Source organism: Seriola lalandi, unplaced genomic scaffold, assembly GCF_002814215.2.
Source record: "Seriola lalandi dorsalis isolate HSWRI2012SDOR001 ecotype SW California unplaced genomic scaffold, Sedor1 jcf7180002054968, whole genome shotgun sequence".
Classification (NCBI taxonomy): domain Eukaryota; kingdom Metazoa; phylum Chordata; class Actinopteri; order Carangiformes; family Carangidae; genus Seriola; species Seriola lalandi.
In genome coordinates this window covers 273,978-296,631 of record NW_019525519.1, presented here as the reverse complement: position 1 = coordinate 296,631, position 22,654 = coordinate 273,978, and the positions used below count along the sequence as shown (strand labels likewise).

General features: G+C 39.0%; 3 protein-coding genes across 3 annotated transcripts; 1 reads left to right on the top strand and 2 right to left on the bottom strand.

Moving 5' to 3' along the window:
* Nucleotides 1-363: 363 nt before the first annotated feature.
* Nucleotides 364-4,898, bottom strand: LOC111646255 (transcription factor E2F5-like). The gene is made up of 10 exons (XM_023395707.2): nucleotides 4,701-4,898; nucleotides 4,095-4,254; nucleotides 3,229-3,338; nucleotides 2,962-3,117; nucleotides 2,576-2,619; nucleotides 1,916-1,980; nucleotides 1,428-1,743; nucleotides 826-873; nucleotides 666-710; nucleotides 364-579 (listed from the first exon to the last, which is right to left on the bottom strand). Exons 2-10 carry the CDS (start codon nucleotides 4,251-4,253, stop codon nucleotides 461-463), a joined length of 1,062 nt encoding a protein of 353 aa, XP_023251475.1. The 5' UTR covers nucleotide 4,254; nucleotides 4,701-4,898; the 3' UTR covers nucleotides 364-460.
* A 2,395-nt stretch (nucleotides 4,899-7,293) lies between these two features.
* On the top strand, nucleotides 7,294-13,549 carry LOC111646244 (lysosomal protective protein). The gene is made up of 11 exons (XM_023395692.2): nucleotides 7,294-7,580; nucleotides 8,096-8,207; nucleotides 8,293-8,430; nucleotides 8,543-8,701; nucleotides 8,839-8,930; nucleotides 10,024-10,108; nucleotides 10,195-10,347; nucleotides 10,434-10,579; nucleotides 11,106-11,268; nucleotides 11,351-11,440; nucleotides 11,534-13,549. Exons 1-11 carry the CDS (start codon nucleotides 7,411-7,413, stop codon nucleotides 11,615-11,617), a joined length of 1,392 nt encoding a protein of 463 aa, XP_023251460.1. The 5' UTR covers nucleotides 7,294-7,410; the 3' UTR covers nucleotides 11,618-13,549.
* Nucleotides 13,550-13,583: 34 nt separating this feature from the next.
* On the bottom strand, nucleotides 13,584-22,440 carry slc38a7 (solute carrier family 38 member 7). The gene is made up of 12 exons (XM_023395731.2): nucleotides 22,361-22,440; nucleotides 20,805-21,281; nucleotides 19,902-19,955; nucleotides 19,077-19,221; nucleotides 18,383-18,524; nucleotides 18,179-18,277; nucleotides 17,948-18,005; nucleotides 17,725-17,839; nucleotides 17,275-17,422; nucleotides 16,340-16,539; nucleotides 16,186-16,237; nucleotides 13,584-15,835 (listed from the first exon to the last, which is right to left on the bottom strand). Exons 2-12 carry the CDS (start codon nucleotides 21,057-21,059, stop codon nucleotides 15,733-15,735), a joined length of 1,371 nt encoding a protein of 456 aa, XP_023251499.1. The 5' UTR covers nucleotides 21,060-21,281; nucleotides 22,361-22,440; the 3' UTR covers nucleotides 13,584-15,732.
* Nucleotides 22,441-22,654: the final 214 nt, after the last annotated feature.

Genomic DNA, 22,654 nt, shown 5'->3' with positions numbered 1-22,654 from the left:
TTTTTTTTTGTATATACCAGACAAATTGTTGGTAACTAACAGTAAACATGTTTGGTGCTCAGTGAGTCAACAGTATTTTTAGCCATAATATGGAGGCATGGATCTAGCTCAGGCACTTCGATGAAATTGTGTTCAGACCATCATGGATCCCAAAGGATGAAATCTATTGAAATTGGTAATACCCTGACATTTCCTCTAGTGCCATCATGAGGTGGAAATTTGTGATTTTTAGTCAAATGTGATAGTGAACAACAGCATGTTAGCACATAGGCATGCCAATGTAAGCATTTAGCTCAACAAAGTTTAGCTGTAGTTTGTGGTGTTGTAATGAATTCGCAGTAAATGAATGAGGTTGACACGATATTTGAAATCATTCGTTTATTATTTGTTATAATCAAATAACTATTCAAAAACAGACTGCTATATACATTTCCAGAGGATCTTTACCACAAGTTCATGATCAAACATTGAGCACAGGGATGTCAAAGAGGTCACAGAGGCCTTCACTCTCGTCCAGATTATAGACATATTCTTGTTCAGATGGTGGCGGCGGCGATCGACGGAAGAGTGGTGAAAAAACTGATGAGCAGAAGTATACATGTGATTAATACAAATATACTACAAACACCAATAAGATATGAAGTCAGAAAATAAAGTGGGCTTACCTTCAGAGGTCATAAGCTTTGTGATTAGACCAGCACTCATTATTTCTACAAAAATCAGGGAATATATAATATTATACTAGTATACAGTCAAATTAAATGACTTTACAAATTTAATGAAAATAAATAATTCAGGTAAACAGCAACAATAAAAAGCCATTACCTTTGGATGGGTCTAGTAGGTCCTTCAGTTCGTTTGATAAATCTCGCACTGGAAACAAGATTTTTTTAAATTAACACTCAACACTGAGAGAAACATTCATGAGATGTTAAGACATTATTGTATGAGCATGCATGAGTATAAAAGAAATATTCACAGAGAAAGACACAGCAGAACCAGTAACCACTGCGATATATAATTAATAAACTGATTTCATCTGCTACTGAAAGAAGAACTTGACATTTGTGTTATCTCTTCTTGAGTTCAGTTCCGTTCAACGCTAAAGAAACTCTTTGACTTGTATAGATAATATATGTTCTGTCTGTTGTTATTGCTCTATGTATGAATCTTATTTTTTAAACTTACTTGCATTTATAAACTAGTCATATGTTCATTTTTGATTAATCTTTGCTCAGCTTTGTTGTCCTTGGTTTTGAACTATGCCCATGTGTATCTCCCGGGACATTATTACTGCCACTGTGTATTATAAGTAAGTACACCGAGAGCAAACAGAGAAACAGGAGTCAAATTCCTTGTATGCACAAACATACTTGGCCAGTTTAGGTTTCACTATCAACAGAAACTGTACAAACTAAAATACTCACATTTAGGAGCACGAGATCTTTTGGGCTCAGCATTTACAAATGACGGTGCATGAGAAGGCTGCACATCCTCCATGGCCATCTGCCTTGATTTAGTGCAATGTTTGGTGACAGCTGATGCCTGATAGGGTGCAGTACTGCTTCCTGTTGCATTTGAAGTGGACATGGCTAACTTAGCATTCTGTAAAATTTCTTCAGGCGGCGGGACTGGAAGTACAACAGGAACAGAGCTGGCAGAGTTTTTGTTAAGAAGTAAGACATCTATGGGTCCACCGCCACTTTTCAGATGGATCTGGTACTTTGCTGGGCTGTTCTGAACCTGAAAGAGGATGTACACATACACACGTACACACGTACACACATACACACGTACACACGTACACACACACACACACACACACACACACACACACACACTCTAAGTTATCCCATCTGAATTTAAAGGCAGAAAAAGAAAACAGTACAGTAGGTTCCACTGATGCAGGACTTACAGCTTTGGGAATAGGAACATCTAACTGTGTGCCAGATGGCGCTCGTACTGCCAAAAGTGTGTGGCCTGAAGAGACACAAGATACTGAAAAGTTAAAGACAATAAACTTATTTGGTCTTCATATATTTTAAGACAAACAAATGCTAGCTGTTCTTTTTGCCTTAATTCTAAAACAAACTACTGTATGTCAGCTGTTATGGTGATGCAAGCACCGTAATGATTTTATACACCAGTGTTTTTCCAGCTGTGTGATAGTTACGACTCTGAATCGCCTAAACATCAGATTTTGCTCATATCTGGACTTCACCAAAGTGGCAAAGGTTCTAGTTGTTTCACAGGTTGGTCTACACTGAATCTCTTTACTACCGAAACATCAATCAATGCAACTCAACAGCAGCAGAGATGAGGCAGGAAGAAATGTGCCAAGGAGACTTTTGTTCTCATTTTCCTCAAAAAGTAAGGCTAGGATGTGTATTCACTCTACTGAAATACCTGAAGGTACCCGAAGGTTTCCTCTGTGGAATATAGATGTATCCACAATACAAAGGGATAGCACTGTCTTTGGCTTACTGCCCCTCTCCTTGGCTTTTCAAAGATACCCCCAACACAAAAATGTACAGAAGAGCGATGGTTGAACGACAAGAGAGTGATTATACATTACCACTGAAGCAGTTGCAGATATCTTCATGATTCACATAGGTCAGGGTTGATCTGAGTTAAAGTTCAACTTGAAATATTGTGCTAGAAGAGCTAGCTGCTGCATGACAGCAACTATAATAATAAAAGATGTTAGCTTTAATAATAAATGAATTTGCTCTTGCAAAAGAAATTACAGCTATAAGCAATACCATACAGCTTTTGTGCCACAAAGGATTAACCCCCTGTCCAATATCTAATTTTCACTGAAAAAGTGAAACGTTTCAGACAAATACATAACATTTCTGCAATCTCTACTAAGTTTTTGTCAATAGAAACAGACAGGAATAGAATAACTGACAAATGTTGAAAATCAACGTGTTCAAGTTTAAACAGGAATAAAAAGGATATTTGCTGCAGTCTTCTGTTGTGTTCCTGATGCTCTGTTCGACCCAGAGTCTCTGCTGATCCAACATGAATTCCTTCTGCTCCAAGTCCTCCAGCTCAGACTTTAACTCTGTCAGTCTGTTGGTGAACTCGTGTGCATTTTCTCCTGGCAATGCACCTCTTATTTAGAAAAGGCATATGTATTATATTTTGTAAAACATATTTTGCACTACACTCTTGCAACACATGCATACGCAAATGCATGCACAAAAGGCAGGGTTGGAAACTTACATCCACTTCACAATTCTCTTAGATATTTTCATAATCAGACCAATGCCCTCCAGCACATTCGTGATATCGTAGATTCGCCTTTTCTGTCCAACAGCCAGGATCCTGACAGCCTAAAAGAACACAAAAAACACTTTACCCACCACAGCCAACTTAGCCTCATCCGGAGAATTTTAGTTTCCCAAATGTCTTTATAAAAAAATAAAAAATAAAAAATAAAAAAATTGTTGTTGTATTTTTGACAATATCAAGCTCTGGTTCCTATGTAGGTTAATGGCACTTTTTGCAGTCACTTAATACAACAGTTTTCGCTAACTGAATGAACTATTTAATATCATTTTTGAGTTTTTAACTGAAATGTAAGATGAAATAAAAACCAAAGGACTTTAGTTTCTAAAAGTAAATAATAAAATCTTTTTTAAATTCACTTTAATTTGGTCAGAGTGAGTAAGAAACACAGAGGTAACAATAAACAGCCACCCATTTCTGAGAAAATTAAAAAAAATAAGACAAAAAAACAACAACTTTTATTTCCCAGTGCACACTGTAAGCACTGACAAGCATAAAAGGCTGAATTTTGCACATATGTCTATACAGAGGGATCTATATACAGAATATGAGCAATTGGATATGTGTATATTATGTTTATTTATTATTATTTTGGGGGCTGCAACTAGCAATGGTCATCATGAATTTATTTGTATTTTCTCTATTAATCATTTTGTCTACACAATATCACAAATTAGTGACTGTCTAGTAACTGTCTAAAGGAGAAAAGAAAGAAATTAGTGACATTTAAGAAACCATATCTCCAGTGATGGGATCCGTGTTTGTTTCGCTGTGTGCTTGAATGGTCTCAGCTCACTTACTTCTTTGAGGTCCAGTGTTCCTCCTTCAGCTTCTTGTAGTAACTTGACAAACCTGGCGGCCAGCACATTAAGGCTCCTTAGACTCCTCTGGTATTTGGGGTTCTGGTCTGGCATGGCAGTCTCTCCGTCTGGACTGTGTGGGCCACCTTCAGGATCCATGCTGCCGGACAAGAAAAGAAAACAAATGAAACCGGGAGGCTCCCTGCTCTGTTTGAATCAGCTGCGTCGGACCCGCCTCACACAAGCGGAATGAGTTTCTTTCGATCTTGTCAGTGTTTCCTGTATGACCACTTTTATAGTTTTGTGTGGTTTTTATGTGGATCTGAAATCATCCTGTCTAAATAAAACGTTTAGAAAAACAATACGGTCATGCACTTTTCTTGTGAACTTTCCCCAATTGTTACAGCTCATTGGGATAGGTTTATTATGAAAAACTTATACCGGAAACACTAAGATTGTGTGTACCTTTTCTCTCGTAAATAACTATCGTTAATATAAAGTGTTTTGTTAAAAGTCCTGGTTGTTCGAAAGAGCGCTGATACGGGCACTAAATCAGATTGTCTACATGAATTAAACAGGAAAATTACAACAAACAATTGTTATTACCTCGATAGTTGTCGCGAATGGCGGTAGAGTTGCTGCTCAGGATACTAAGCTAACGCTAGCTAAAGCCAATAGTCCTGACGACGGCAACCGACAGTATTTTAACTTGCGATACGAGTTGTGGCGAACAGATAAATTTATCCACAATGCAATAACAAATTCAAGCCAATGTTTTCAGCACTGCACCAACTCTATTGATACTCCAGTCCACTCTTATGGAGTTAGGCGCGTATTTTTCCGGTAGGCGTATAAACCTGCCTTCACAATAAAAGTCCAAACGTACGACTGATCACAATTAAGTGCCCTCTCACTAAAATAATATTTTATAGTATCCTGGAAAATGTATTATTTATGTGTATTCCACCTACATTAAACCTGTAATGCTAAGCCAATAGCATACAGAAGACAAATATTTTCTGAGCGTTACACTAATGGGGGACAGAGGGATTCCACCACCTCCACCTATCATCTATTGAATTGTAATTTCTTCCAAGTCAATATTATTATATTAATAGTATTATATTAGTTATACCCAAAAAAAACAATCAGTACTCCCACGCTGGAATAATGCTACACGGCATGTTATATTTACTGGCCCAGAATTAGTTTTTAGAAATTTCTATTTCAGTCTGTAAGTATTCCACGAAGTGTTAGTTCTTTAATTTTGTGCATATAAACTCTACCCAGGTAAAACAGGCAAAACTACCAAAAATTTGTAGTGAACCTGGGCTTTTTCTGGCCCACTGGCAGGAGTTCTGTGGCCCTGGGGAAGGTGGCTGTTGTTCAGTAAGGACACTGTCCATAACTATTTCATGCTCAGAAAATCCATTGCAGACATGAAATTTGGTTTCATTCAATGTGTTTGTTTTTTTGTTTTTTGCTTGCTTGTTTGTTTTTGTTTTGTTATGTATTTTCTACTGTATTTCATGTTAAATGTGAAAAATTGCTTTTGTGTCAAATGTGCTATGCAAATGGCCCTGATTTTGACTTGAGGACATGTTACACAGAAGATATTTTGACACGTTTCAGTTTCAGGGTCCTGGTATTGTTCCTGTTGGCTCACTGTGACACTGTAATGGCTTACATGGTTATACAAACAATGTTTGTGTTTCCTTTTGTGTCAAGTCAAAATGTGTGCTGTGAAATGAAAAGTTTGGGCACTTAGTCCCACCCACCCCTTGTTAGAAATATTGGCAGAAACATAATTTTTCACCCACTCTTCCTGTAGATTGCTTCAGGTTGTTTGCACACACACACACAGCGTGCTTAAGATCCACCCACAGATTTTAAATGATGTAGATGTCAGGGCTGTCAGTGATGTCAGTGAGGGCTGTTCCAAAAGCTTCAACTTGTGTTTCTTGAGGTAGTTCATGGTGGATGTTGAGGTCTGGCTTGGATCACTGTCCTGTTGTAGAATCCAGCTTCTTTTCAGTATAACTTTCTCGACTGACTGCAGGATATTTGCATCAAGAATCTGTTGATATTTAGTGGAATCAATTCTTCACTCTATCCATGCAATGTTTTCTGAGTCACTGGCTGCCACTCAACCCCAAAGCAGAGTATTTCCACCCACATGCTAAACAGTTGGCGAGGTGTTCTTTCCATCAAATACTGCTCCTTTTTTACTCCAAATATGGTGATTGTGGGCAAAGAGCTCAATTTTAACTTCATCTGTCCAAAGCACTAGTTTCCAAAATGACTATGGCTTATCCAGATGTTGCTTTGCAGACTACAAACGTTGACTTTTGTGATGAGGTTGCAGGTAAATTTTCCTTCAGATGACTCTTCTACATACACCCTGTTTGTGCATTAATGGTGCACAGTGGAACAGTGCACCACCACTCCAGGTCCTTTGCAGTCATTTCAACCCAGCAGACCTGTAATCTGATAGTTGTCTTTTCTTTCAGATCTTGTCTTGACTTACACAGTTCCCCTTAACAGCCATTTCTGACATTTCAGACAGTGGAAATTTCAACCCAGAAGCGATTAGATACCTTTCAATGGGTTCACTTGCTTTGTTTGCATCATTTTCAGATCCTCAGTCAGGTGCTTAGAGGAGCCCATCGTTGTTTAGTGTTACCACACGGCTTGAAGAGTCAGAGAGATGATTAGATCTAGAAATGTAACCAACTGACTATTTATAATAACAATTCTTGACATACCTTTCAAGGCCTAACCTTTCACTTTACAACTACAAGTCTGCCCAAACTTTTGCATGTCACAATTCTGGTCAAGTTTGTGAAATAAAAAGTAACTGTGAATTAACATTTGAAGAATGGCTGGTTTTTCAAAAGGTACTATGTTTGTATTTACTTCTGTTCACTTCAAACATCCTCAACAAAAAACTTTTGCATAAAACCATATATCTTTCATGTCTCAGTGGTATAGTACGCTCCTGTACTTGTACTGTAAATGTGTTGCATTAAAACTGTTTTTGGGGGGTTCCGGTTTTTACATAACAATTCGATGATAACTGAAGAAGCCAGCTTCCAACATTTCAGACCTGCCTTTGCAATGTCGATGTCTAATATTTCCGTGGGAAGTCAGGCGCTGGTCACGTGACCCGCAGCAGCAGTCACATGACTGGTTGGTCATGTTCACGCGGAGGTACAGTTGAAGACTCTGGAGGAAGTCAGCTAACAAGCCTCGTCCCTTCCCTTAAACTGACGCGAGCTGCTGTGTTGTCGTTGTTAGAAGTGAGTGAGGTTTGGTGATGTTCTCCGGGAGTTTGCTGGTGTGTTTGCTGGCCGTGTTGCAGCTCGGCTCCCGGGCTCAGTACGCTCCTGATGAGGTGACGTACCTGCCAGGTATGACGTTCAAACCCAACTACCGACAGTGGTCAGGGTACCTCCAGGCACGGCCGGGGAAGTTTCTCCATTACTGGTAAGAAACTGGCGGACGAAGTATGCACTTCTTTTGCTTTAGTTAAAGTACTAATACAACAGTATAAAAACCTACCTAAGTAAAAGTACTGAAGTAATATCAGCAAAATGTTGTTTAAGTATCAAAAGTTCTGCAGTAAAGAGTCCCCTGTGACTGGCTATTTATGACATTATTTAGGTGTAGCGCTGCAGCCATCAATTATTTTAATAATCGATTAATGTTCTGATGATTTTCTTGATGAAGTGCAATACCCCAATACCAGAAAAAGCAGAAAATACACACAATGGAGAAAAAAACATTTGTTTTGGCAAGTAAATACTCAAACTGCAACACGTACAGTCAAATATCCTCAAATGTTGATGTGCTGTTCCTTTTTAGTTCATGAGCTTAAATAAATAAGAAAAATAATCAGTCAATGATACATGTGCAAAAGATAGCATGTATGAACCCAAAGTTTTGCATTCAACTGTGTCATGCAGTTTACAGTATCTAACTTTAGTCCTGATCTCCTGCAGGTTTGTGACCTCTCAGAGGGACCCAGTCAAAGACCCTGTGGTCCTCTGGCTGAATGGAGGTCCTGGCTGTAGCTCACTGGATGGATTCCTGTCAGAGAATGGACCATTTCATGTGAGCGTGCACACTGTGTGTATAAATATACCTGTGCACTGAATCAAAGTGACTCTGAATAGGCACTGTGGACTTTGCTTTTCAGGTGAATGATGATGGAGCCACACTGTATGAGAACACATTGAGCTGGAACAAGATTGCCAACTTGTTGTATCTAGAATCTCCTGCAGGAGTGGGATACTCCTACTCTGATGACCAAAAATATGCAACCGATGATGACCAGGTCAGTTCAATCTGTTAGATAAGTCATAATAGATTTTAAAATTCAAAGAAATGCTTAGAAACAACCAGAGACCATACTGGACAAGAAACCATTTCATATGTTCTTCTCTTAGGTAGCTGATGATAATTATAAAGCCCTCCAGAGTTTCTTTGTCAAGTTCCCCAATTTCACTCAAAATGATTTATTCATCTTTGGAGAGAGTTATGGTGGAATTTACGCACCAACCCTCAGCCTGCGCGTGGCTACAGGATCTGCCAAAATCAACTTCAAGGTGAGTTGCTTCTTGCAAGCCTCTGTTTATCTTCAGCCTCAGATGTTTTGCTCAGCAGCACCATCAGCTGCTCACTATCAGTACTTTAGAGGCACGTAGCCAAGCATATTTATTTTTGATTGTTCACTTGTTTTCAGGGCTTTGCAGTGGGAAATGGTATCAGCAGTTTTGCCCTCAATGACCAAGCTTTGATCTACTTTGGTTACTATCACGGCCTCTTTGGAGAAGAGTAAGTGGCACCTTGTAGCGGAAGCTTGTTTGCTTTTACTCTGAGGGAAAATGTACAAAAGCCATGAAAGGCTTGTATGCTCCCCCACACAAAATATGCATAACGTCAAATTAGATAGATTTTTAGATAGATCATGTGTAAAATGAAAGACTGTCTGGAGTCTGAAGACACCACATACAAGATCTACAGAATACAGCTTCATCATTCATTGGTCAATTCATCAGAATAGCAGAGTATTTGAATGTTTTAAGTCCTTAGCAGTTTCTGAATTTTATACTAAACATGAATTCTGAGCAGGTTTTGAGTATGTCATTGAGTGTGCTGTCGGACACTTTTGTATTTTTATAAATACTAACAGCCAAAAAGTATAGTAGGACAGTAAGAATATAGTACATACAGCAGTACAGATTACATTTAGTTTGTGGTGTGGAATTGGGACATACTGCTTTTTTTCCCCCTAAATTTCAGAAAACCAAATTCAAAACATTCAAATTTACTTTTATGGTTGTTATTCTACTAGAACCAATGTAACATACAGAGTGTGAAAAGATGATTTCTTGTGACCGAGAGATGAAAAGGTGTACTTATCAGACCAACAAGTTAACGCTTCAATTTGGCTGGTTTATTTGTGCACAAAGGACAGATCTGGTGCTGGGTACACCAGGTCTCTCACTGAATGACAGAACTTGAGCTGCTTGTATCCTAACTTGATCAGGGCCTGGTAATTATCATCTGTTTGACCTCAAAACCTTTCTCTCAGTGTTTCACTTTTATTGCTTACATCCTCCGGGAAGTACCTGCATCACTAAATCTCTGCCAGGACGTAGATAATCTTCTAAACACCAAAATAACCATAAAACCCTTGACGTGTAATAGACTCCGTGATCTCCTGCTCCCCCAAACGTCAGCAGCCTACCTAAAGTTCACGTTCAGGACATCCTTAAACCAAAGTTACCAACATGCAATACAACCTTACAGAGTGTCTCATTTTAATGTTTTAGATCAATATGACAGAATTACTGACATCAAGCTAAGGTGAAAGTTACACATAGTTGATGCAGATTGTCATTTTATAGCCTTGTTTTGTCTGCAGTTTGTGGCGTGATCTGAACATAAATTGCTGTGAGAAGGGGAGCTGTAATTTTTACAACTCCAGTTCAGAGATGTGCAATAAGCTGGTACGTATGCACTATTTCTACAGTATACAGCTGGGAATTCCTGGCACTACTCTTTCAAATTTTACTTTGTCCTTGTCTCCCTTCAGGTGACCATGGCTTTTCATATTGTGTATGAGATCGGACTTAATGAGTATGCCCTCTACTTGGATTGTGAGGGGCAGAGAAGATCCCACAGAGGCTATGAGAGAACCATGAGTCATCTGTTTAAGAACTGCAGGAAAAATCCTCAAGGCCACAAAGTGAGCGTTTCCCCTCTTGGCCTTGCACCTGTGCTTCAAATTCTCATTGTCCTGTAGCGTTAATGATTAACATCTTTTTAATGAAGTTTTCAGACAGAGCGACTCCCTTCGTGTCTCTGGGTGAAGTTCCTCCCTGCATCAACAGTACGGCTCAGATGAACTGGCTGAACAGAGGCGATGTGAGGAAAGCTTTACACATTCCAGATACGCTGCCACCGTGGGACATCTGCAGGTGTGTTACAGTAAAATAACGAATGTGATTACATGATTATGACATCACTGTCATCCCAAGTCCTTCCTGTTGGTATTTGTCTGTAGGTGGTCGACGCGTCAATAATGTAATAACAAGGAGCTGTGGGAACTCTTTGTATCACAATATTACATCAGATCTGACCTTGCCACCCAAAGATGAATCCAAATCTCTTTTACTTTTGTAATTTCAGCAGTACATTGTATTGATTGTAACCCTTGACTGGCTTGTTGAAAGCACTGCAACGCATTTCTGTACACACGACGACAACAGAAGGGATAAATGCGCACAGTAAAAAGTATTCACATTGCACTACTGTTGTTTTTAAACCATATGTGGATTCTACTAATCTTCCCCTAAATAAATACTGATTTTTAACACATTGAAGTAGTAATTTCAGCCTGTAATCTGTTGGATCGACAGTCTTCTGTAACTATATTGTATGTGTGCGGTTAGGTTGGAGGTCAGTGACATGTTTATCATGTTGATAACAAATTCTTCATTGCAGTGATATTGTTGGGGAGCATTACACCACCCTGTACACAACTGTGAAGGAGGTGTATCTGAAGCTGCTCTCTCTGGGCGTGCGGGCGCTCGTCTACAATGGAGACACTGACATGGCCTGCAACTTCCTGGGAGACCAGTGGTTTGTGGAGGACCTTGGCCTGAAGGTAGGAACTTTAATTTCAGGAAAGATCTCATACCAAACTACAAACAGACACATTTCTTAATGCTACCAATAAATGTTTTCAGGCAACCACTAAGTATCAGAGCTGGATTCATGAAGACCAGATTGCCGGTTTCTACCAACAGTTTGGAAACATAACTTTCCTGACAGTCAAGGTAACCACCAGTGTGTTGTTTAGTGTCTGCCATAGAAGCATGGCTGTGCTGTTTTAGGTTGGTGATGTGAAATACCACTGTCCTGTGTTTCAGGGTGCCGGTCACATGGTTCCTCAGTGGGCTCCAGGTCCAGCTTTCCACATGTTCCAGTCATTCATAACAAATGGCTTCTACTGAGTCATGAAAAAGATGAGTATGTGTGTAGAGTGTCAAGAAAAAATATGTGAATTATTTGGAATGACCAGGTTTTCCAGACTGATAAATGTAGACAAGCACAGTGTCCCTAAGATAATATCACACCAACAATTATACTCTTTGTTGAAAACACCCACCAAACATTCACAGTGCTGGTAGAAAAAGTAAGTCAACCTTTGGATTTAGTAACTAGTTGAACCTCCTTTGGCAGCAATTCCCTAATTGCCTATTAAGGTCTGGGCTCTGACTGGGCCACTCCCTACAGGTGGATTTTCTTCTTTTGAAGTCATTCTGTAGAGCTGCTTCAGCAGGTGGACGAGTGTGTCCAGGTCCAGAGGCAGCAAAACACCAAATCATGATGCTCCCTCCACTGTACTTCACCTCTGGGATAATGTTTTCATGTTAGTATGCAGTTCCTTTTTTCTTTTTCTTTTTCTTTTTTTTTACACCATAGTTCTTTATCATAGTTTTCATAAGCATTAGTTTCATCACTCATCATCATTTGCGTATGGTCGACTCATGAACAGAGCTGTTAACCAGCGCCAATCATTCCTTTGAACCTTTAGGTGTTACTCTAAGATTCTTTGGTACCTCACTGAGCATTCATCTTAGCAGGGCGCCCTCTTCTAGGTAGAGTAGTCACAGAACTAAGACATCTCCATTTATAGACTGTGGACTGATGTATATCTAAACTCAAGAGTCATCTCCCCTTTCAGCTTTATGCAAATCAACAGTTCTTGAGCTCTTTTTTGCAAGGCGTGTTTCACAGCCGCAGATGTTTCTTCTGAACATAAAACTCAATATGTTGTCTGTTCGTTTGTTAACCCTAACCCATACTCCCTGTCTGGTTTCATTGGTTGGACTCCTGATAACTCCTGACTCCAGTTTGCTTTAGTAGATGTCATTAGCTAAGAGGTTCACACACTTTTTCCAGCCTACACTGTCAATGTTTGAATGATATTTTCAACATGGACAAGAATAGTACAATGATTTGTGTGTCATCAGTTAAGATAGATTGTGTTCAGAATTGTAACTTGGATGAAGAGCCGACCATATTTTAGGACAAATTCATGCATTCACTGACTATTTCCTGCCACTTGTATATAAACCTGTACTGGCCACTTGTTAGATGGTACATTTTTCTCAGGGAAGATGAATTTAGAGGGAAAAGGACTGTTAAAGCAGCTATTATTTTTCATTGTTCTTGCAGTGCTGTGTGTTGACTCTTCTCTGCATCACATTGGATTTGAGATGCAACGATTCAAGTGCCAATTTTGAGATTTGAGGATGTTTACGTCTCTTTACTAGGTGAACATTGTTGGAATTACAGCCCTTTATACAATGTCCCTCTATTTCAAAGGATCAAAACTTACCAAACAAGTTAACAAACTTGAATAATCATGCTTAAGTCACTTTTTTGGCTTCAGTCTGGTCTTTAGCAAAGGTGAAACACAGGCTTATTTGGATTGAGATTAACTGACTGATTTGGTCATTTAAGGACAGTCTGTTTGGCTCAAACTATATTTTGGTTCAGATTATTGTCCTCAAGGTATGTGTAAAAGGGCTGCACTTCCTACACTGATCACACAATATGAATGTGAAAAGCTTTTCTTTCTTTTTTTAATCTGTGTTTTACGCCTTTTACACTGTAAAGCCAGTATTGTGAATACATAAAGCCAAAACAGAGTCTTTGTCCAGATACATAGCACATTGTACTGTACTTTTAAATAATGCTTTTCTCTGTGGCACTGATGTAAAGCAGAATGTTTGTTTTTGTCATATCAATATTTTCAGCAAATGTAAATGATACAAGGTGATTGAACATTGTCAGTAAATTCAGAGCAAACTGTCTTGTTAAAAACTGCAACTTAACTCATCATTTGTCTTTTAATTAAATGTTTTGTTGAACTGCCACTGACACATGGATTGTCATATTTATTCACAGACATTGATTGTAGTTAATTTATTGGAGTATCATATCATAGGCAGGTTCCTTTAAAACTTGCCAATGAACATAATTTTTATGCGTCATCGTTCTGTAGAAACAAGGAAAAATGATTTCTGATGAACAAATGCCTTGAGAAAAGTTGTACATTCTTCCAACCAGCAAACAATAAATCACTGACAGAAGTTATAGATGAAGCTGCTATCCACTCATCTGTAGCACCAAGAGTAAAAGAAAAAAAATCATAAAAATTTGACACAAATGTTTGAAAACAAATTACATTCCAAAAATGATTGCAAAAATTTTTAAATAAGATAAAAAGTCTGACACTTTACTTTTTGTACTGGTCCCACAGAGGATTCATTAATGTTTTGACTACAGCTTCTTTCCCTTTCTCAAAATTATGTTGTATTTGTCACCTGTGTGACTAATACAATGTACTTGCTTTTCTGGGAAGAAAAAAAAAATCCCTTTTACCATGTCTGTCCCTCATATACAAAAGTAAAACACCTTATTGCTTAGTTTGATAAAAACCTGAATAAATAGTAGAATCAAATGGCTGTCAGCCTTGAATCTCACTTGAATTATGGATCATAACACACTTAGCAACCCCAAAGCTGATAAAGTGTAATTGAATAAACGTAAAACCAGGATTAAATACCCTTTAGTTTTTATCACTGTGGCATTGTAAATCATTTAAACATACTTTATATTCTAAACATCTTTAGTGTTGAATAGATGAGGTTTTGAATGCTGGGGCATAAAAAAAAAAAAGAAAGTTCACACTTTGGTTTTAGTCAAAAAAGAACAAAAATTATTTATAACTCATCATTCTTGAGTTTCTGCAGTGGTGTCAGCTGATTCAAGTAACTCAAACCTCACACTTAGAGTCCAACTACTTGACTTTTCCACACATCACTGCCAGTAGCAGTGTGTACATGTGCAAACTGAATTCTGTGTAAGATACTCCAATCTCTTGTTTACATTCACAAAGACGGCGTCATTTTCAAAACCCTGCTCTGTAGGAATTGACAGTCCTGAAAGAGTCTGAGTTCTCATATCCTGAATGTGGAGGTGATGCTGTGCTGCACAGCGTTTGGGGAGGCACACAGCTGTGGTTTTCAGCCTGTTTGACACTTAATTGTTCTGGACATAGAAGTAACCACCTGCTTTTAAAGGTCTGCGGGCTTACAGCACATGACTGTAACTTTGTACTTTTGCAAACCTGTCTTAACTAATATGGTTTAACCTCACCTTCACAGTACAAAACTTTATGAAATATATAAGAAACCAACAAAAATAAAAAAATAAATAACTAAAATGACTTCCTAGATCTATTCCAAAATGTAATATGATTTGTTTACCATGGCTATGTAGTTGAAAACCTCACATTTTCCACTCATTTAGAGGTACTGACTGGACGTGAACAAATCAACAAGACCTGCAGTTAGCACCTCCCTCATTAACAATGCTGTGTCCTCGCGGGTGCAATCCTATCACTCAGTTAAATTTTTCATAGGAAAAACAAACAAAATTCTCAATTAGTGGACAAACTATCAGCGGCGCCAATATAGAGTCTAGACCTGGATTAGACCTGGGAACCACAACATGTCGATTCAATGATAAGAAACATTTACTTTGACATGCAAGTTAAAAATACACAAATTGGTACAATTTCATTATAAAAAAAAAAACAATCAATCTGATTTGAAGACCTTTCTATACAAAGTCCTTCAGCTCTTGTAAACAGGACAGGAATGCGTCACCCATACAGGGTCCAGAGACAAGGGAGGCCCTCTGTGGCCCTGTGGAATGGCTACACTGTCAAACTATTTTCACTGCAAGTTAAACCCATCATCAAAACATAAAACATGCAATTTAAATTTTACAGAAAATAAAAGGCAAAGTTTCTGAAGTCACTTGGCGTTGTGTGGTGTCTTCGACTACTCCCTGACTGAGCAAAGAGCTCTGGGGCTTTTAACCCGGGAGCAGGGATGCCACAGTGGTCTTGATTTTTTTTTTTAAATGAGTGTCATGAGATGCTTCTCCATCTTATCCAGTAGTTCAGAATAGCAGCACAGGACTAAGCACACCCCCCCCTCCCTCGTCTTCAATAATGAGGACACCACATGCTCTGCGAAAAATGTTCCTCTTAGCTGTTGATGTCTTGATAGATGGAGTTGGTTGTGGTGAGACCAAAGATGAAAGCTCCGATTGTAACCATGACAACACCAAAGACTACCAATCCATGCCAGCTGTGAAAGAGAGGACAGTGGAAATGAGTGTAGCAGATGACTCTGATGTGAAAGGCTCACTCAGAGCAGATAAATAACACCCAATTCTGCATATTTACACAGTATTTCAACATCTAATCTTATCAATAAAAAAAAAAAAAGTGATTTTTTTTATTTTTACTGCCATGTTCTGATTATGGAATAGAGTCACAATTTAGGAAATGTTTGAAAAATGCTTCATTATACGGCTAAAAGTTTTTTTTTTTTTTATTTAGATGGTTAGTCTTTGAGGATCTGGAGATATGGAGAAACCTTCTAAACATCAGTAAGTGACATGATGTAATAAAGTGATGTAATAAGCAGCATCTCACCTGGCTGTCCGGCTGTCCGTCTCTGATAGTTTGGCTTGCATCAAACACAGACCTGTTAAGTTTAAGAGACATGACATAAAGACATTACAGAGAGACATTTAAATTGGGGTCGTAAGGAAGTCTGAAACAGTGCACACGATGAGGGCAGTGTTACCTGGGAAGACAAAGATAAAACAGGCCGCCAATCCTCCGATCAGCGAGATCACCCGACCAATATCTGGGATGAAGAGGGCGAGGATGAGGGTGACGACAAACCACACAAGGGTCTGCAGGATCCTCCTCCTCTGCTCACGACGTACACACACCTCCACCTGTTCACCTTGAAAACGCAGCCAAAGTCCTTCTATAACTGCCCTGGAAAGACACATGATCACACCAGAGAGCAGTGAGGAAATGCTCCATAAACTAAAGCGATAAATAACGAAACTTTTCTGTAGCACACACAAGGGAAGCACCGGACCCTTGTAATTTTTTCCTCCCCAATACTCATTCTGAAAACTAAACAAAGGTATTGGCTGAAATCAATCCAACAACAGTGCTCTTTTCGCCTCTTTCCATTTATGGATCTTTACATCTAACTGAACTGAATCATTCTTTTATGTGTGAGGTGACATGAAGCTTCATACAAGTTCATACATTAGAATTATTTTTAGGCTTGTGCAAATACATTTTTTTTTTCTATTAAAAACAGTCCCTGATTGATTCAGTTGAACATATTTAATGTGGGTATGTCACATTCTGCCCATGCTCAATACATTTAATAAGTTCAGTATCGATCCTTATAATGATTTAGTATCTCAGATCAGTGCATCAGCAAGTCAAGACAAAACCAGAGGGATAAATCGTTCTGGCTCATTGATCAGACGATATTATCTTATCTCAGATCAGATCAGTATCGGCGTATATTTTGCCAGAAAGTAACAGAAATGCTGAAGATATGCAAGTTAATTTAGAAAGTGTTTCCATTACATAGTGTGTTTATGTAAAACTAATAACTATCAGTCGATATATGATAAGTTCTTTTTATTCTTAAATATAAATATCAGCTCAGTCCAGCCTCAACAGCATTTTATTTTCAGTGTATCTGACCTGCCACAGAAGTGTAAAATGGGGTAGGATGTGATCACACAGATGACAATAAAAGCTCTTGCGATGGCCACAGCAATATCATCAGGAGGGTACGACATCAACACGTCCTGACTGACATTGGAGCCAAAAGTCAGGAAGCCGCAGACACCTGATCAACACAAATCACAAGCGTTTTAAGTACTGACAGCCAGTCACGAGTCATGTGACCTGCAACAAAGCTGCACAATATTTCTCTTTTGCCGTCAGTGTAGTGTAAACTGACATTGAAACACTGATCCATCATATGGTGATTGCTATATATCAGATTCAGAGACAAGAGAACCGATAAAGTGGAGAAAATGAGCTGTCGCTTGTTACAAAGTTTGATTTTTGAAATAAATATTTCAGTGTATCACCCAATTCATCATCACTGAGTAAACACTGAGTACACATCGCACACATTGACAGTACCTGTTCCTGTGTAAACAAAGAGGCAGATTATCATGCTGAGAGTGACCACAAGTCCCCAAGGTCTTATCTCTTTCCTGCTCATGCTGTTGAAGACTGGCACACAGCTGACATGGCACTGTAGAGAGAGATCAGGAGAAAGAAGATAAGGCAAAAATGATTCATCGATTTTATACTCAAATAATAAGAGAGGCAAATCATTTAATGATACCATATGAGGAAATACCTGGAAACCAAAGCATATGGTGGGCATTGCATTGAAAACTGCAGTCCAGGAAGCAGAACTGTAACAAACACAGTGATTTAGCGACTCAAGCAAAGCAAGATGACGAGGATGAAGATGCTTCTGCTTGAATGAGTCTTTGGACAATGCTCAAATAATTAGTAAGAAGTTTCTGAAAAGCTGTTAGCTGCATAAAGTAAGGGCAGTGTCATGGTGAGTGGGTGTGTGGCTCACCTGGTGGGACCATAGCCCGGAGTCATCTCTTTATCTGGCCAGATGTATTTTATAATGACCACGATGGTAACATACCAGGTTCCCATCACACTCAGTGCACTGCAATGAAGAACGATAACTCAAACGTGATTACCATGGAAGGTAAAAGTAATCCTCAGTGAGGAAATAAGCAGAGTGAGTAGACAGAGCGACAGAGCTTTGTACCTGGCATACTTCTGAAAGCCAATCTCTTTGGGGATGGAGAGAGGAAGAATAACCAAGACAGCAGTAACAACAATGGTAAATTTGCGGTCAGTGTACCAGAAGCCACCGGTACTATCTGTGTCATGAGCCACTGCTGCTATCACTGGGAAAAAAAAACAACAGGGAAATGTTTTTGAGAAGGACAGACAAGTAGAGAGGGAGGCAGTGGTGTATGCTGGAGAAATGTTACAAAGTGCCACGGTGGGAATTAGCCCCAAACTGCTTTACACATGGCAGAGATTTAGCAAAGTAGTTAATGAACATCACAGCCACTCCATTCATTCATTCATTTCAAAAGGCAGAATGAGGTGGGAGGTCAAAGTCTATTTCCAGAAACAGGCAGGAGTAGGAATTCTACTCTGTCAGTGTCTCAGTGCACGGAAATGTAAGAGCGGATCACATGAGGGACACATTTACTGAGAGAAAAAGCTGAGTGGTGTCATCCTTGATGCTCTTTGCCCTTTTCAATAATGGCACTACCTTGTATTATTTTAAAGCTCAGCAGCACTAACACTAGATATCTTCCTTTGTTCAAACACACAAATGTAGGGCAAAATGACAGAGTCCATGGAAATATAGGAGAAAGAACAATAAGTAATGACAACTATACAAGGGTAAGGGTGGCTGTTGGGTGATTCAGTGCGACTATACTTACAGCGATCCAGCTGGTCTCCAATGACAATAAAGAAGGCAATGCAAGTGCCAAAGGTGTAGACAGCAATGGCTACTTCACATATGACTCCTGTGACTTTCCCACAAGTGGCTCGAACAACCTCCTGATAGGTGCTTTCGTTACTGACCTGAAGAAACCAGGATAAAAGGATAAAAGTGTAATGGATTCAGCAGTAAAGGGACTGGAATAAAGAAATACACCCCATGCCTCTGTAAAGCACTTTGAATTGCCTTGTGTCTGCATGGTGCCATATAAATAAACTTGCTTTGCCTTGCCTTACAGACTGTAACCATCTTCAGTTTAAGGAATGCTTGATGAGAAAGTAATGGTTTTATAACTGCAGCATGAGCACACTCAATCATACTCAAGTCAATAATTCTCATGGTACCACAAGCCTCAAGACAAAGTTCATCCTACAGCTAAAAAGACTTTTGTATTTAAAAGAAATACACTGCAGATGTTTCTGGCTCCAAATGAATATCATCTATTAAGTAAGAAGAGATCTAAATGTAAAACTGACTCAAACTTGCATGTTGTATGTGTTTTAGCATGTAAGCATAAGTCTGAGCCATTCAGGAAGTGAAAGTCTGAGATTCTGTGCAATGCACTACATCAGCAATACAACCGCAGGACAAAAAAGCTATTACACAAGAACAGTGCTCTGATAGTTTCACCACTAATGAAGAAAAAATATTGAAGTGAGAGAAAAGCAGCGTGTGGTGAGAGAAATAAAGAGAAACTACAGTAACAGTAAGAGATGAAGACTTCCAGGAAGTCAGACAGCGACAGGCCTGAGGCGACACAAACCTGGGAGCAGTAGCCCAGAATCACCAGTCCGCTGATTATGAAGATCAGCATACACTGAAACACAAACACATGGAAAACATCACATTATAGTTCCCCATTATACTGTCTAGAGCAGTTTTATGTCTGTCACAAGAAAAAATGACAGCTGATAACAGCAGACAGTTTGAATGTATTCTAAAATTCAATGCAGACTAATGTGTAAATACTGTGCACCTGCTTACACTGAAGCCAGGATCGGTTATCATTCAGACAATTAGACACAAACTTTAGTCATTTATCATATAAAACAATATTTTTTTTTTCAGGTGCTCTTCTCACTGGGTTGAAGTGGGCGGCACTCAGTAGTAGAAATAAGATGTCAGCTTCTTCTTTGCAGCAATCAGGGTTTAGTAACATATAAATTACAGTCTGATAAATGTGGGGTCGTTTTCAAATGTTGGCATCAAATCTGATGAAACCACAACATAGTCCTGACAAATAGGAATAATCCACATTTTTCAGTCTAAAATTCTTAATAAATAACAACTAAGAATGATTTTTCTCCAAAACTTGAACTCTGCTTGTTGCACAATTAGTCATGAATATTTCAGTTTTCAAGGACCTTAATACCCACAGTTGTTGCCTTCTCTCTGTTAAACTGAATTGTGTTTCAGATGGTGGGCAGACTTAGTGCGTCATTTAAAGACATCGCCTTGAGTCATTTCTAATGGCATTTATTGTATTTTTTGTGGTTTTACAGAGCAAATGATGAATAGATGCATCTAAAAAATAATCAAATCAACTGAAATTTAAAGTAGGTTGCGGCCCAGTTTATGTCATTACAGTAAAAGCTTTTAGTCCTGAACACCTGCCTCATTCTGCAGGAAAGGACCTGTATAAAGGGGTGTTTTCACTTCTCCTCACCATTTGAAGCATCACTCCTGCAGTTACGCCTCCTGCCATATTGAAGGCTGCAGGGAAATTGAGTAAACCTGCGCCCAGTGCTGCATTCACTACGATGAAGACTGCTCCCAAAGACGACACGCCCCCGTTCCTCCTCCTATCCGTCTCAAGGTGCTGCACAGAATCCACGCTGGGGCTCTGCAAGAGCCATGCCCTTTCTCCAGAGTCATTACTGCCAACTCCACCCCAATCCTCCACATCAGCGTTAATCGCCATGAATCCTCAGGCTGTGGCTCGGCCTGTGATGCCTTTCGCAACCCAGAAAATATGTCTCCAATTTTCTGGATCCAAAGGTAAGTAAAGTTAATCAAAGAGTCCAGGTGAAAGGACAAAGATCACTCAGGTGCATCTGAAATCTTATGTCCAGCGTCGTTAGTTCCACAACAGTCAGGAGGAGCTGATGTTTCAGTGTGATGTTGGAGCCATTCAGTGACTGATCTGTAATGAAATATTGTTTGAATTTATAGATACTTGTACTGTGAAATAACAACTGAACAATGTGTTATCATATCAACATACTATGTAAATTACTGTAAAGAAATAATTTGGATTAAATGTTTGAATGAATGTGAAAGAAGCATAAGTCATTTTTTGTACAACACAGATTGTGTTTTCTTAAATGAGACGATGACGGCAGCGGAAATATGTATATAATTTAAATAGGTGACTAAGGCATAATTCTTAAGAAATGTAATGTGACAGGATTATCTCCAGTTTTGCTGTCATGTTACAGCTCAATTATCTTTTGTGCAACAGTGGGCTGCTTACTTTATGGCTGACATGAAAACCTGCACTACTGGCCCCCATGTGAGTGTATTATAGGTTCCCTCTGGAGTTTTTGATCATGTCTGGTTCCTTAAAGTAAAGTTTTGATTCATTGGTTCCTGAATTGTTTCCGTTTTGCAAAAGGACATACATGCACTTCTCTAGCATGCTGACAGATAAAGAGTTTAAAAGAGGTTAGTTGGTTAGTTATTTAGTTAGTTAGATGATGTTTTTCATTTTAAAAACATTACCCTGTTCTAGTGTCACTGTGTTTAGTGACATGTAGCTAATTTAAAGAAAACAGATCATCAATTTATCGAAAGCAAACATAAATCTCAAACAATAAAGCTATTCGGTAGAGCAGCAGATCTCTCATTAAATCACTGTCTATAGAGACTTTAAGAGAAGTAAAGCTAACGTCACTGGTAACATGGGAAGGTGCTGATGGTTTGCAGCTGACCTCAACACAAATGCACCTTCAGCCGCCTTCGTCAAATACTGATTAAATGAACCCCTCATAGCTTTAAATGTGATTAGATTATCGCTTTTCTTTTCATTATTATAACAATGACATATGTTGCCCTTTGTTGCTCTGCGTGCTACGATAGCCTGTTAGCAAACGTTACACCCTGCTAAACACAAAATACAACAGGCCACATGTTGAAATATTTCTACGTCGGTTATATTCACTGTTATGTCGTCGTCTCTAAGTCAAGGTTAGAGGCTAAAATGCAGATAATTTGATACGATACCTTTGATGTTTCTCAGCCAACAGAGAATGACTGAGCCCTCTGTGTTTTGGCAGATTGTAGAAAGCCGAAGAACATGTGACACTTCGTCACGTGAGTAGAGAGCTGGGCGTGACTCTGTTTGTCTGGAATTGTGGGTATTGTAGTCAGTCCTCTGTGTTTAGGGGCTCAAGGAAAAAGTACAAACACAAGTTTTTCAAAATACTCCAGTTTTTGAAAAAGAAATCCTATTTAAGTAAAAATATGCATCAGTGAATTGGCAGCATTTCACTGTTGGAGCTGTTTGAGGTAGAGCTG